The 14871-nt window shown below is 56.6% G+C and overlaps 1 protein-coding gene across 1 annotated transcript; it reads left to right on the forward strand.

Annotated features, from left to right (window-relative positions):
* The first annotated feature begins 1144 nt into the window (after positions 1-1144).
* Positions 1145-14562, forward strand: NPR1 (natriuretic peptide receptor 1). Its single transcript, XM_014864950.3, has 22 exons — positions 1145-2399; positions 3117-3316; positions 3748-3861; positions 4279-4414; positions 4785-4876; positions 5636-5771; positions 6002-6086; positions 6958-7078; positions 7466-7540; positions 7702-7779; positions 8211-8315; positions 8575-8646; positions 8772-8928; positions 9212-9367; positions 9638-9806; positions 10561-10707; positions 10794-10917; positions 11070-11138; positions 11434-11608; positions 11845-11943; positions 13580-13671; positions 13823-14562. Exons 1-22 carry the CDS (start codon positions 1688-1690, stop codon positions 13883-13885), a joined length of 3177 nt encoding a protein of 1058 aa, XP_014720436.3. The 5' UTR covers positions 1145-1687; the 3' UTR covers positions 13886-14562.
* The last annotated feature ends 309 nt before the right edge of the window (positions 14563-14871 follow it).

A 14871-nucleotide genomic window follows, 5' to 3' on the forward strand; every position in this document is an offset into this window, starting at 1 on the left:
CTCTCTGCACAGAATACCTTTCTCACCCTTCTATGTTTGTTGAATTATTTCTCTGTGGAGATTTTCATGGTCCCAATGCAGGCAGAATAGTCTTCATCTGGGCCTCTGAGCAATTTGTCTCTCTCTCTGTTGTAGTGCTTAACCATGTTACATTATGACTATTTGTCCCAAATTGAGCTCCTCAAAGCTACGGGCTATACATATATTTTCATCTTTACGCCCTCAGTATCCAGCCGATGCTTAGTGCATTCTAGGTCTTCTGGAACTGTTTGCTGAACAGAAGAAGTTTGCTGATCTTCGGTTCTGCCTACGCGCAGGGTTGGAGAAGTTGGCGGCGCGATACTGTCAATGACTCTTGGTGACCATTAGAGGGCAGACTGACTCCACAGCGGTCCGGAGCAGCGGCCCAGCCGTCAAGGGCTCCAAAACCCTCTCCCCAATTTACGCCTCCGCTGGTCGTTTCCAGCACCATCTCCCACCGCTACCACCAACCCTATTTTAACAATCCTCCTCAACACAAAACAAACACGCAATCACAGTCCAGGAGCGGCCCTGAGGTCGCTCCTCTTTCCCCCTCCAGCCACCTACACGCTCTTCTTCCCCTTCCTACAACCATTTGGAACTAAAGAGTTAATTCCGCACTTACACCTGGTCATTTTTCTCTGCTAATCCGCTCAATCTGGAAGCTGGAGTGGGGAGGGAGGGATCCTAGGTGGACTGGTCTCGGGGACCCTGGGCTCACCTAAATTAATGTCTTTTTTTAGAAACCATCACCCTCCCGCACCACCCTCAGATAGACACATCCACAGACTCACACTTCTTCCTGCCAGGATCCCAAACCAGCACATTTTTCTTCCCCAGACGGAACTAGGTAGGAGGGGAGGGACAAGGTGGGGCGCAAGAGGCCCCTGGATGTTCCCACACACCTCTCTATTCAGCCCTCCTTCCCATCCCCGCGAGGGATCCCCTTCTGCGGGTGCCGCTTCTCTGAAGCGGAAGACCGGGCGCCGAGAAGCGGGAAGAGGGTCTAAGGCGGGGGGGGGGGGGGGGGGGGCGGGAATGCCCGCAATTTAAGTGCGGGGAGGAAGGAGTTAAAGATCCAGGATTGGCTCCTCTGTCACCAAGTCGGGGAGGGGAAGCGGCCAGGAGGGAGGGTTCGGAGCTTGGCTCAGGTCCTTCCCAGTCCCCCGCGGACAACCGGAGACTTGGGCCGGCCGGACGCCCCTTCTGGCACACTCCCTGGGGCAGGCGCTCACGCACGCATACAAACACTCACACTCCCCTTTTCCTCCCTCGAGCCCTCTCCCATCCTTCTCCCTGGAGTGCTCGCTGGAGCTCTCTTTTTCTCTCTCCTTCTAACACACACACACACACACGCTGTCACTCAAGCTAGGGTCCTCCCGGCTCCTGCGCTCTCCTTCTGGCGCCCACCTGCTCCTCAGCGCCCTTCGTGCACCCCTCCGTCGCGCGTCCTGCCTGGGGTACGCCCGCCCGCCGCGCGCCCCTTGCGCTCCTGGCCCTGACCTTCGCGGCTAGAGAGCCAGCTTGCCCTGGGGTGAGCGCCCCCTCCCCGCTGCTCCTTCCCTCCCACACGGGCGCGCCCGGTGCCCGGGACGGGCCGCTGAGCCGGAGGGGACCGAGGAGGCCATGGTGGGAGCGCTCGCCCGCCGCTGTGCCCGCTGAGGCCATGCAGTGCCCTGGGCGCCCCGCCGGCGCCCGCCTGCGCCTGTTCCTGCTCCTGCTGCCGCTGCTGCTGCTCCCAGGCAGCCGCGCGGGCAACCTGACGGTGGCCGTGGTGCTGCCCCTGACCAACACCTCGTACCCGTGGTCGTGGGCGCGCGTGGGGCCGGCGGTGGAGCTGGCCCTGGCCGGGGTGAAGGCGCGGCCCGACTTGCTGCCCGGCTGGACGGTCCGCACGGTGCTGGGCAGCAGCGAGAACGCGCTGGGCGTCTGCTCCGACACCGCCGCGCCCCTGGCCGCCGTGGACCTCAAGTGGGAGCACAACCCCGCGGTGTTCCTGGGCCCCGGCTGCGTATACGCCGCTGCCCCGGTGGGGCGCTTCACGGCGCACTGGCGGGTGCCGCTGCTGACCGCCGGCGCCCCGGCGCTGGGCTTCGGGGCCAAGGACGAATACGCGCTGACCACCCGCACGGGGCCCAGCCACGCCAAGCTGGGCGACTTCGTGGCGGCGCTGCACCGACGGCTGGGCTGGGAGCGCCAGGCGCTCGTGCTCTACGCCTACCAGCCCGGCAACGACCAGCCCTGCTTCTTCGTAGTGGAGGGGCTGTACATGCGGGTCCGCGACCGCCTCAACATCACGGTGGACCACCTGGAGTTCGCCGAGGGCGACCACGACCACTACACCATGCTGCTGCGGACAGTGGGGCGCAAAGGCCGAGGTGAGAGGCCGGCACCCGGGTCCCGCCGCTTTGCCCCGGGGCCTTCTCTCTAAACGGTCAAAGGCTCCGGGCGGTCTTCTCTGGGCCAGTCTTCTTTCGCCTCGAGGCTCGTCATTCCTGTCTCAGCCTCCTTGGCCCTTTCTACCTCGGAGTTTTCACTTCCCTCTCCTTCTCAACAACCTCTCTCTCTTCTCGTTCCTATGCTCTCCTCTCCTCTCACCTCCCCTACTCCCCCACTTCCTTCCCACCGGTTCCTCCAGAGTTAACAGGAGGGAGAAAACGTCTGCTACCACCCTGACACTTAGTAGGTCCCTGGCTTAGTTCTCATCCCTATTTTTCTCCTTCATTTTCTGTCGCTTCCCAACAGCCTTCTCCCCTCCTCCATCTTCTCCTCCCATTGCTCCCACGCGGCCCTCTCTTCCTCCAGTCCCCTCTCCAGCTGGCCCCTCCCCTCCCTTTCCTCCTTTCTTGACCCACCTTGCCTACCTTCAGCTCCGCTATTACCCCTCTCCCAAACTCTGCTTCTTCCTCCTCCTCCTCCCACACTTCGTCTTTCTCCAGCCGCAGACTAGAGGAAGTCTGAGTTACACTTAGCTACCACAGGGTCTCCAACTGCAGCCTCTGGAAGCCCCAGCTGCCCTACCCAATGAGTCCCATCTTCTCACTCCCTCAGAGTCTAGGCTTCTCTCTCTCTGACCTCTCCCCCTTCCTTCCCAGTTATCTACATCTGCAGCTCCCCAGACACCTTCAGAACCCTGATGCTCCTGGCCCTGGAAGCTGGCCTGAGTGGGGAGAACTACGTTTTCTTCCACCTGGACCTCTTTGGGCAAAGTCTGCAAGGTGCACATGGCCTTGCTCCACGCAGGCCCTGGGAGAGAGGGGATGGCCATGATGTCAGTGCCCATCAGGCCTTTCAGGTGAGTGTCCAGGTTGGAAGCCCAGGCTGTGGGACTCTGAGCTGGTGGCACATAGTTTCTGGGCACTGGTCCCTCAGTGTCTGAAAGGATTCCGGAAAAGAGGTTCTTGATGCTCATAGAAAGTTAGGTGACGGAGGGCAGGAGGCTGGGATGAGGGGTGTATAGAGGGCCAGGGGACTTCAGAGCCAAGAAGCTAAAAAGATGAGAGAATGGGCTTGAAGTGGGAGGAGTTCCAGTCCTGCAGACTAACAGGACTTGGAGAAGCCATCCCATTGATCCCTTGATTTGGAGCAGGCAGCACCTCACACAGGACATAGGGTCCAGTTTGACCTGAACTAAGCAAAGATGCAGCTCTGGGAGGTGGACCCCAGGGTACTGGGAGGACAGGGGTCAGCTCCCAGCTCTCCCCTCTCCACTGACCCCTTCCTCAGGCTGCCAAAATCATTACATATAAAGAGCCGGATAATCCTGAGTACTTGGAGTTCCTGCAGAAGCTAAAACACTTGGTCCATGAGCAGTTCAACTTCACCCTGGAGGATGGCCTGGTAAGAGGGGGTCCTGGGACCCTCCAGTGTGGACCTCCAGCCCCCACCCCATGGGCCTCTGCCAGTTTCCACCTGTTCTCTCAGCCAGCCCAGTATTCCCAGGTCTCCTCTTCTTTCCCTTCCCATCATTCCTATATCTCTATTGATGATGGAGAAGGATATTGACAAGTTGTTCAACCTCTGAAACTCACATCCTCACCAGTTAAGTGAGGATGATACATCCTGTCCTAGCTGCCTAGCAGGATTCAGAAGGGGTGGTATATGCAGAGGCATCTTATAAGTAGTAAAATCTCTCTGTCCTGTGTTGTTTTCTCCCATGATCTCCAAGCTCCCAGTACCTCCCATTTCCTCCCCCACAGCGCCCCGCGCTATGCCCTTCATACATCCCACCCAGCCAAGCTCTGCTTGCCCCTGCAGGTGAACACCATCCCAGCATCCTTCCACGATGGGCTCCTGCTCTATGTCCAGGCAGTGACAGAGACTCTGGCTCATGGGGGAACTGTCACCGATGGGGAGGGCATCACTCAGCGGATGTGGAACCGAAGTTTCCAAGGTCAGGGCCTGGAGGTGGCAGGAATGGGCTGCCTTGGGGTGCCCCAAGCAGGAGGCCATGAGAAACCTCTAGCCCCGCAGCAAAGGTAGTTGCTTGCCCACGCCAAGCTCTTCCTCTCCTCTGTAAGGAACATCCACAGCTTCCCTTAGGTCCTCCTTCCACGTCTATCTCCCTAGTTCCATCAAAAAGACCTCCTAAGTGCCCAGCCCCAATCATTACTGCTGCTGAAACATCAGTCCCTTTATTATTATTCCGTATGTATATGTTTGGAGGGGAAGGCAGAGAAGACCCAGGATGGAGATGAGGTGGGGGGGGGGGTCCCTGAACTTCCAGTCTCTCAAAACACAGCCGTCTTCCTCCGTGCCCCCAGGTGTGACAGGATACTTGAAAATGGACAGCAATGGAGATCGGGAGACCGACTTCTCCCTCTGGGATATGGATCCTGAGACTGGGGCCTTCAGGGTAAGGTTGTGCCCTTCGAAGACAGTGCCAACTGGGAATGACATCTTGCCCTCCTACCTCCCCCCATGGCCCTGCCAGGGCATCTGTCTACTCTGTAGTCACACAACCATGCTTGGTCACTTACAGAGAGCCCTAGATAAAAGAGACACAGCTCCAGTCTGGGGGAGCAACCAGAATTACAAGGACTCACAGGCATGACCCTTGGGGAGCCCCATGTCTTAGAAGGGAGCATAGCCCTACCCTCAGGAAGTCCCATGTCTCCTAAGGTAGGTAGGACCCCAGCCCAGCAGAGACAGGCCGACTCAGGGCCAAGATGAATGCACATCGTACAGCTCTATAACCACATGAGGAACGGGAAGGGATTGAGGCCACAGGCACCAAGGAGCAGATCATCCAGGCAAGGCTTCCGGGAGGAGGGGTACATGGCTTAGGCTTGGGAATGTGGACTGAGAACACTGCCTTTTCCTGTTTTCTATGTGATTCAGCCCAAGATTATAAACTCCCTGAGTGTAGGGCTAGGGTTCTGTATGGAGCTTCCTTTATAAAACCCTTGAGTAGTTTCCAAGTGTTTCCACTCTGATAACATGGACATAGATATGACGGCTTTCTGTAGCCACTCACAGAGGGGCTTGTGAATAGCTGACAGCCCAGATACAGGCCCTGGAAGCTACGATGCGGTAGGTGAGAGGCAGGACTGCCCCACTGGACAGGAGGCCTCACCCCAGGCCTTGCCCGCCCACCACTTCTGCTCTTCCATAGGTTGTTCTGAACTACAATGGGACTTCCCAAGAGCTTGTGGCCATGTCAGGGCGCAACCTGAACTGGCCCCTGGGGTATCCGCCTCCCGACATCCCCAAATGCGGCTTTGACAATGAGGACCCAGCCTGCAACCAAGGTGACTGCCCCTTGCCATCCAGGCCTCCATTCTGGAGACGCTGCATCCTCCCCACCTCAGGGAGTCAGAGAGGGGCTCCTCTCCCACACTGAGAGTTTTCTGGAGAGACTCCTCCCGCCTTTTTCTTCCCTTCGTCCATCATCCTAGTTGACTGATTGACTATTAGAAGTTTCTTCCTCCTGCTGTCTAACCAAAATCTCTATTGCTGCAACTTGGACTCTCTCCTACAGACCACTTTTCCACCCTGGTAGTGCTGGCTTTGGTGGGCAGCCTCTCCCTGCTCAGCATTCTGATCGTCTCCTTTTTCATATACAGGTGAGCCTCGGGATGACGGCAGTGAGTGAGGTTGGGAGACCAGGAGAACTAGCAGCAGAGGAGATGGCAGGGACCCAGAGGGAAGGAGTAAGGGGTGAAGGCACAGCAGGGGAAGGCTGAGGGAGATGGGGGAGAAAAGAGACTAAAAAGCTTTGAGACACAGGGAAGAGAGAAGGAGGAGGGAACAAGGACAGGAGTGGACAGGGAGGGTGTGGGGGATCCCAGACGGAGCCGAGCAGTTGGGGGAGTGACATCACAGGGGCGTGGCTTGTAGCCTGTAGGCCCCTTTACCCTCCCTTCCTACTGGAGCAGACCGGATGGATAGCAGCAGTTCAAACCCTTTGGGATTGGGCCCATTTTAGTTCAGCAGGGATGGTGATCCCTGTGTGTACCAGGTGGAACCAGGAACGGAGGAGAGAGATAAAGGAGCCTGTTCCTGCCTTCCGGTGGGAGGCTGAAAGGAAAGTGCAGGAGAAGTTGCCAACAGAGAGAAGCAAGGAGGGAGGGAGAAAATCGGTGCTGGTTGAGTATATACTATGTGCACTTCCACAACAATATTTCTTTTCATTCTTATAACAATGCTTTGAAATAAATATCAAGGTCTCCAATTTCCAAATGAGGACATTTGGGACATGAGACTCAGAGAAATGAAGTGGCCACCCCAAGGTCCCCAATGAGGCAGAATTTCACCCAAGCCTCCTGACTCTCAGCCCAGAGGATGCAATTCCCCATCAGCCTCTTAGCAAAGCAGTAGGGCTGTCTCTTAACACAAGCAGTGGTCCCAGGGCTCTGAGAAGGGGCTGTGGAGCAGAGCACCCCCATCCTGAGTCCAGGCTCAGACATGGGCTCAGATACAGGTTTCACGCCCCAGGAAGATGCAGCTGGAAAAGGAACTGGCCTCAGAGCTGTGGCGGGTGCGCTGGGAGGATGTGCAGCCCAGTAGCCTTGAGAGGCACCTCCGGAGCGCAGGCAGCCGGCTGACCTTGAGCGGGGTGAGTACACTGTTGTTGGGGGGAATGGAGGAGAGCTGGGCATGGTGGGGGGCAGTACCTGATGGGCAGGGGGGAGAGCAGGGTTCTAGTCCCAGCTCTGCCTTCACTTGCTGTGTGACCTTGGTAGATCTCTGAGACTCGCTCAGATGATTACGTCTATAGAGGCTCCCTCACAGGGCTCTTACAAAGGTCAAAAATAGTATTTTTGTGAAAGATCATTTAAAAAAATGTAAATAAGGATAGGATTTCATGATGTGGAATGAGAAGCAGAGTGACATAAGGATAAGGTAGGGGGGTGAAGATCAGAGCTCAAGAAACAGGATGGAGATCTGGGTCCATGGGGGGCCCCCCCGGGCTGACCACCCCTCCTGCTCTCCATCCCTTCAGAGAGGCTCCAATTACGGCTCCCTGCTAACCACAGAAGGCCAGTTTCAAGTCTTTGCCAAGACAGCGTATTATAAGGTGGGCCTGGGAAAAGATGCTTGTCCTCAGGACTGGGGCAGAGCTCTGCTCTGATGAGAATAGGGAGGGTCGCAGGGGCAGCGGTTGGCTGTCAGGAGCAGCTGGAGTTCCCAGGGCATTGGGCCATTTCCTTACAGTGACAGTCTCCATTCCTTGCCCAGGGCAACCTCGTGGCTGTGAAACGCCTGAACCGTAAACGCATTGAGCTGACACGAAAAGTCCTGTTTGAACTGAAGCATGTAATGTGGGGGAGGAGGCAGTGGCCTGGGGGAGGGTCCCAGGGGGACACAGGGATGCTGGCCAACAGAACTGGTTATGGAGGGACCTCAGGGTATCCTAGGAAACAGCAGGGACAGTAGCCGTGGGCTGGGCCCTTGCAAATTGTGAATGGGAGTAGGGGATCACAGATGCGGGAAGGGACTAGCAGAGATCATGGAGGAAGTCCTTGAGGGGCCATAGTTGATGCCCTGGCAGTGGAGGGCTTAGGAGGCAGAGGGAGGAGGGAGCAGATTCTGGGGAAGGTGGGCTAAGAACATGGGTGGGAATCACCAGGGAAGGTCCTAGAATGTCTGCAGGGAGTTAGGAAGAGTGAGGGGTCCCTGAGGGTGGGGGGCAACTTGGTGAGGAGTGACGGCTCTGTCAGGCTCCTGATGCTGGCTCCCACCTGCAGATGCGGGATGTGCAGAATGAACACCTGACCAGGTTTGTGGGTGCCTGCACCGACCCCCCCAACATCTGTATCCTCACAGAGTACTGTCCCCGGGGGAGCCTGCAGGTGAGGGGACAGGGGAGTATGAGGAAACCGGGGTCTAGCCCTGGCTCCGCCCCTCGCCGGCCATATGACCCCAGGAAAGCCTCCCCCTCTTTCTGACCTTTCTTTACCCCATCTGTAAAATGGGAGTGGGGGGAGGGCAGTGGCACTAGAGTAAATCCAGAGCTTTGTCCTGCTGTGCGGTTTTTATCAGTGGGACCCCTGCACTCGTCCTCCTGGGGGAGTCTGCAGGGTACAGGTCTGACTCTCACTGCCCCAGCAGGACATTCTGGAGAATGAGAGCATCACCCTGGACTGGATGTTCCGGTACTCTCTCACCAATGACATCGTCAAGGTAGGCCCAGAAAAGCCCACTGGATGGGGTGGGTGGGGGTGGGAGAGGGCCAGGCATGCTTCTCCTTCCGCCTTGGTTGTAGGTCCCACCCAGAGCCAAGACCCCTGCCTCCCCAAATTTCCCAGGGTATGCTGTTCCTACACAATGGGGCCATTTGCTCCCATGGGAACCTCAAGTCATCCAACTGCGTGGTAGACGGGCGCTTTGTGCTCAAGATCACCGACTACGGGCTGGAGAGCTTCAGGGACCTGGAGACTGAGCAAGGACACACCCTCTATGCCAGTGAGCCCAGGCCTGACTCTGACCCCTAACACCACCCCCAGCACAGCCCAGTCGGGAGACTGATGCCTGGCCTCTGATGGGCTTGGACCCTCCTGACTCCCAGCTCAATTCATCCATCAGTAGGAAGCAGTGCCAGACCAAGGGGTCTCAAGGCCTCTTTTAGCTCTAGCACTCAGTGTGATGTCTCCATATCAGTCCCAGCCACATCCTTTAGGACCTTGTTTCCCCTCACCCCTTGGCTTTGCGGCCCTTCATCCTGTGACTTCTGACCTCTGACCCACAGAAAAGTTGTGGACTGCCCCTGAGCTCCTGAGAATGGCCTCGCCCCCTGCCCGGGGCTCCCAGGCTGGTGACGTGTACAGCTTTGGGATCATCCTTCAGGAGATTGCCCTGAGGAGTGGTGTCTTCCATGTGGAAGGTTTGGACCTCAGCCCCAAAGGTGAGAGGACCATGCTGTCCCCTAGCCCTGCCACATTTAACTAGCCCTGGCCCCAGAGAGAGGGACCCCTGGAAACACCACCACACCTTCCTTCTGGAATGCTCAGCCACCATCCTTTGCTCTATTGCTGCCAGTGACCCTGATGCATGACTGGCCCAGTTCCCTGCGGGGCTCCCCTGCCTCGTGCCCTGGTCCTGTACCTCCCGACCCCGCCTCTAAACAGGCCCATGGTTGGCTCCACCCCACAGCCCCTCTCCCCCCACTTTACAGAGATCATCGAGCGTGTGACTCGGGGTGAGCAGCCCCCCTTCCGGCCCTCCCTGGCCCTGCAGAGTCACCTGGAGGAACTGGGGCAGCTGATGCAGAGGTGCTGGGCAGAGGACCCGCAGGAGCGGCCGCCCTTCCAGCAGATCCGCTTGATGCTGCGCAAGTTTAACAGGTCACTGGCGTTATTTGTGGATCCCCCACTTCCCCTGCCCCCTACAGCCACCATATACCCCACACTTAAGTCTTATCCCTGCAGTGGCAGAGGGAGCCCACTCATAGCCCACTTACATAGCCTACTTCAGCCCACCAGAGCCTCACAGCCCCCCCAGGAATACTGTATCACCCAGCTGTCCCCAGTCCTGCCCCTCATACCCCTCTCCTCCACCAACTTCACCACTCCACAGCCTTCTTACTCAGCCCTGGGACCAGCCCTGAGTCGTCAGTGATGTGCAGAGTAAATGAGCCACCCACCCCTGGCCTCCCACCTTCTCCCCTACGGCATCTATGCCCTCTGAAGGAGCTCCCACTGCAGCCCTTTGATCTCCCTTTCTCAGGGTCCCCACTGGGGCCCAGTTCCTCCAGACACACCCTCTGCCAGCCTGTGTGCCCTCACTCTGTTCTCAATTGATCCCTGTCCCTTTCGCCTCCTCAACCTCCTTCTAACTCACTGTGTTCAGCAAAGAGGAACAAAACAGCCAGTTGAAGTATGAAGCTTCATACTCAACCCTGGAGTCTCAGAGATGAATTGAACTTTCCTCTGACCCTTTTCCCCTGCCTCCCAACCCTGACCCTCTCCAGGGACCCCGCAGTAGTTGAAGATGGGCCGACATGAAGCCTTGATAGGGCAAGTGCCTGGGGTGGGCATTCAGGGTAGGGCGGGCTGCTCCTCTCTCACCACCCCCGCCTGCCGCCATCCCCTGCCCCAGGGAGCACAGCAGCAACATCCTGGACAACCTGCTGTCCCGCATGGAGCAGTATGCCAACAACCTGGAGGAGCTGGTGGAGGAGCGGACTCAGGCCTACCTGGAGGAGAAGCGCAAGGCCGAAGCCCTGCTGTACCAGATCCTGCCTCAGTGAGTGCCCGTGTCTGGTGACCCCCTGTTGCCCCTGTCCCCACCCACCTCACCCTCTGATCCCACACCTGTCCCTGACCCCTCAGCTCAGTGGCTGAGCAGCTGAAGCGTGGGGAGACGGTCCAGGCCGAAGCCTTTGACAGCGTTACTATCTACTTCAGTGACATTGTGGGTTTCACAGCCCTGTCAGCAGAGAGCACGCCCATGCAGGTGAGTCAGGGTGCAGCCACAGGCGTCAGAGCAGGCAGGTGTGTGTCCCTGAACATCTCCATCTTACAGGCCTGCCTCTGGTTCCGCTTTCCACATCCAAGCCCAGGTGGGTCCCTTACTCCCCACCCTTCTTGGCTTCTCTTCCCTTCCAGGTGGTGACACTGCTCAATGACCTGTACACTTGCTTTGATGCCGTCATAGACAACTTTGATGTGTACAAGGTGAGGGTGGGAGTAGGGATAGGAAGGGACAGACAGAGGGACATGGGCAGGGTCAGAGAAAGGTGAGGGGCAGAATGACATAGAGTATTAAGAGAGGAGACCAAGGGACATGGGCAAAGACAGTGTCACAGGGAGACCCAGGAACAAGCAGGGAAACCGCGCGGGGTGTAGGGGATGAGCAAAGACAGTGGATGGCTGATTGGGGGACAGAATGACAGTGCGCCTGCTGTGGGGGCGGCACAGGGAAGAGAAAGTTCCAGCCTTCCTGTCCTCCACTCTCTCGCCGTCCTCACAGGTGGAGACCATCGGCGATGCCTACATGGTGGTGTCGGGGCTCCCGGTGCGGAATGGGCGGCTGCACGCCCGCGAGGTGGCCCGCATGGCCCTGGCGCTGCTGGACGCCGTGCGCTCCTTCCGCATCCGCCACCGGCCCCACGAGCAGCTGCGCCTGCGCATCGGCATCCACACAGGTGAGGCCGCCTGAGGCTCGTGGAGGGGGCTCCTAAAGGCTGGAGCTGCGGGGTGGAGACTTGTCCCCAGGTTCAGCCCCTCCCCAACCCAACACACATTCTTGTGTTCCCACCGGCCACAAATCCCACCTCCTGCCTCTCCTGGAGCCCCGCCCTGTGGCCACCCTCCGTTCCTCCCACCTACCACCCTTAACACCACGTCTATCCCCATGCTGATGGGCTTCCACCCTCTGCAGGGCCCGTGTGTGCTGGTGTGGTAGGGCTGAAGATGCCCCGTTACTGTCTCTTTGGGGACACGGTCAACACGGCCTCAAGAATGGAGTCTAACGGGGAAGGTATGTGGCCCCCCTAGACAGATGGGGAGGGCAGGTAGCTGTAGCCCAGGAAGGCCCTCCAGGCAGCTTGTACCTGTCCAGTCCCTGTTCCGGCTCCTAGCTCTCCTCCTAATCTCCCTTCTCAAGGGTTCAGTCTGGGCCCATCACCTTGAATCTAATCAGAGACTCAGAACCCTGTGGCCCCTTCTTGCCAAATGATTGAGAAGTCTTTCCAGGTCAATGTTCAACAGTTCCCAGCAGGAATCCCACCTTTAGGGCCCCTCTGCTCCCTCTTGGGTGTGGTAAAGAGGGCTTCCCAGCAGCCCACTTGGGTGTGAATCTCAGCTCCACAACTGACACAATGTGTCTGTTGGCTACACTTCCTTGAGCCTCGGCTGTCCTCATCTGTAAAATGAGAAGAAAATATCTACCTCAGAAGAGTTATGTGAGAAAGCCATATAACATGACCAGCATGTAACTGTCACTCAGCTTTTCTGAGCCTCAGCTGTTTGTTTATGTGTAAAATGATGCCTGTCTCAGAGTTGTAAAAAACCTGGCACAACCCCTGGCACACAGTCAGTCCCTAATCAATGCCTCCTCCCACCTCTTCCCTTGGTCGTTCTTCCTGTTGATCTTCTATCCTCCTGCTGTATTCAACACAATTCAATTCAGCAAACATTTATCTAGCGCCTACTGAGTACCAAGCCCTGTAGAGAGGTGATGACCCAGACCCACAGTTTGCTGGGGAGTCCATGCGAACCCTACCTAAGCCTCTTGGTGGGAAAAGGGCTGCTTGGGAGCCCAGAGGGGGGCTGATTCAGTAGATATTCCCTGGACACTGTGAGTGTCCCCAGGAGTGGTAGGGGCAGGTTCAGAGGGAGGTCGAAGGGGTGTGGGATACACCTGGTCAGGAATCAGGAGGCCTGGGTCTGACCTCAACGTCTTGGGCAGACTGCCTCTCCTAGGCCTCAGCCCCTCCGTCATGAAATGAAAGTGTTGAGTTAAATAAGAGTGATAGCAGCCACTTATAGTGCTTCCTGAGTGCCAGAGTCTGTTTAAATACTTTATGAATGTTAAATGTAATTCTCACACAAGGCTTTGAGATGGGTACTGTTGCTATGAGCATCTTATAGACTAGAAAAATGAGGCACAGAGAGTTTATATTACTTCCCCAAGCAAGTGTCCACACTGAGACTCATACTAGGCAGAGCAAGATCCAAAGTCTGGCTCCTAACCAGTGCACTCTACTGTCCGAGCCTGGCGACGCTCTAGGGTCCTGTGCGATAGAACTTTCTGCAGTAATGGAAATGTTCTGTAATGCGTGCTGTCCAATATGGCAGCCTCTGTCACAGGGGGCTAGTGATCACTTCAAATGTGGTCGTGAACTGGGGCATTGAATTTTTAACTGTATTTAGTTTTAATTAATTTAAATAGCCTCATGTGGCTCTTGACTACTGTGATGGACATCACAGCTCTAGAGTTCTAAGGGAGGGGCCGGTATGGTCAGACATCACGTGGGGGAGTGGGGAGGGCTCTGAATTAGGAGGCTTCCTGGGCCAAAAGGAAGGAGGGGAGCAAATTTCCACTCCCACAGTCCCTGATTTCTCCTGCTCCTGTCTCTTGCATCCCTCATCTTCTTCTCTCTTACCCTACCCAGCCCTGAAGATCCACTTGTCTTCTGAGACCAAGGCTGTCCTGGAGGAGTTTGGTGGTTTCGAGCTGGAGCTTCGAGGGGATGTAGAAATGAAGGTAGAGAAGGAAGCCCCTGCTCTCACCACCCCTTGGGTCCCAGAGCCAGTAACCCTCCCAGGCCCCTTCTCAAGCAGCCAGCCCCACTCCCATCAGGTGGGAAAGTGGGCGTGCCCCTCCCACCCCATGCTTCTCTTCCTTTTCCCTCCAGGGCAAAGGCAAAGTTCGGACCTACTGGCTCTTGGGGGAGTGGGGGAGCAGCACCCGAGGCTGACCTGCCTCCTTTCCTGGCCTTCCACACCTCCCTTCCTGTGTCAGAGGCGACAGAGAGGTGGCAGGCCTCAGCCTCTGCCACAGCAGCCCTGCCATTGCCAAAGGATTGGAGAAGTGGTTTGAACAGCTCCGGTATGCTAACCCCGGTGGAGACACAGATATTACCTCTGAAAGAGAACTGGTATGGGGGAGACCGCGGAGCTCACAGGACTGGACCAAGCACACAGTCATGCCTAGTGGCGCACACGTAGGCACCCACACCCCCTCTCCACCCTGACTCAGGTTGGGGTGTGGATTCCTGGCCCCTCCTGCCCCTCCCTGTGCCCTCCTCCCTCAACCTTGCTACACTGTGACTTTTATGGGGAGAGGGAAGAGCCACCTTTGGGGAATAGGAAAAGGGACTATAGGTGAATCCAGGGGATGGAGGGAGTCCACACCTGGGTCTAGCCCACATGGGCCACAAACACTTTCCTGTCCCCCACCACCCAACATTGGACACAGTGCACTGGGGAGAAAGGGGCAGCACAGAGGGGCTGCGGGCCTGTATGCCTTGCTTCTCCTGTGAGCAGAGACCATTAAAATCTTTATTCCAGTGACAGTGTCTCTTTTGGAGGGAGCGAGGGTTGCCAGAAAACACAGCCATGTTCTCCACCCTCTACTTCAAATAAAACTTCTTTCTCAATCTGGGAATGCAGTATCTGAAAAGGCTGCAGTTCGCCTTGTGGTCTAAGGACCTGTCTACACCCTTAAGAATTATTGAGGGCCCCAAAGAGCTTTTGTTTATGTGGGTTACATCTATTGATATATACTACATTAGAAATTAAAACAAGTCCTTATTAACTCATTTAAAATAACTGTAATAAACCCATCACATGTTAATATTTTTTCTTGCTTTATTAAGGACATTCTTAAGAGAAACTGGCTTTCTTTTGCTGCCAATGTGTGGTCATGAATACAATGACTAGTTTGGTGCTACTGCCTTGATTT

Source organism: Equus asinus, chromosome 25, assembly GCF_041296235.1.
Source record: "Equus asinus isolate D_3611 breed Donkey chromosome 25, EquAss-T2T_v2, whole genome shotgun sequence".
NCBI lineage: Eukaryota > Metazoa > Chordata > Mammalia > Perissodactyla > Equidae > Equus > Equus asinus.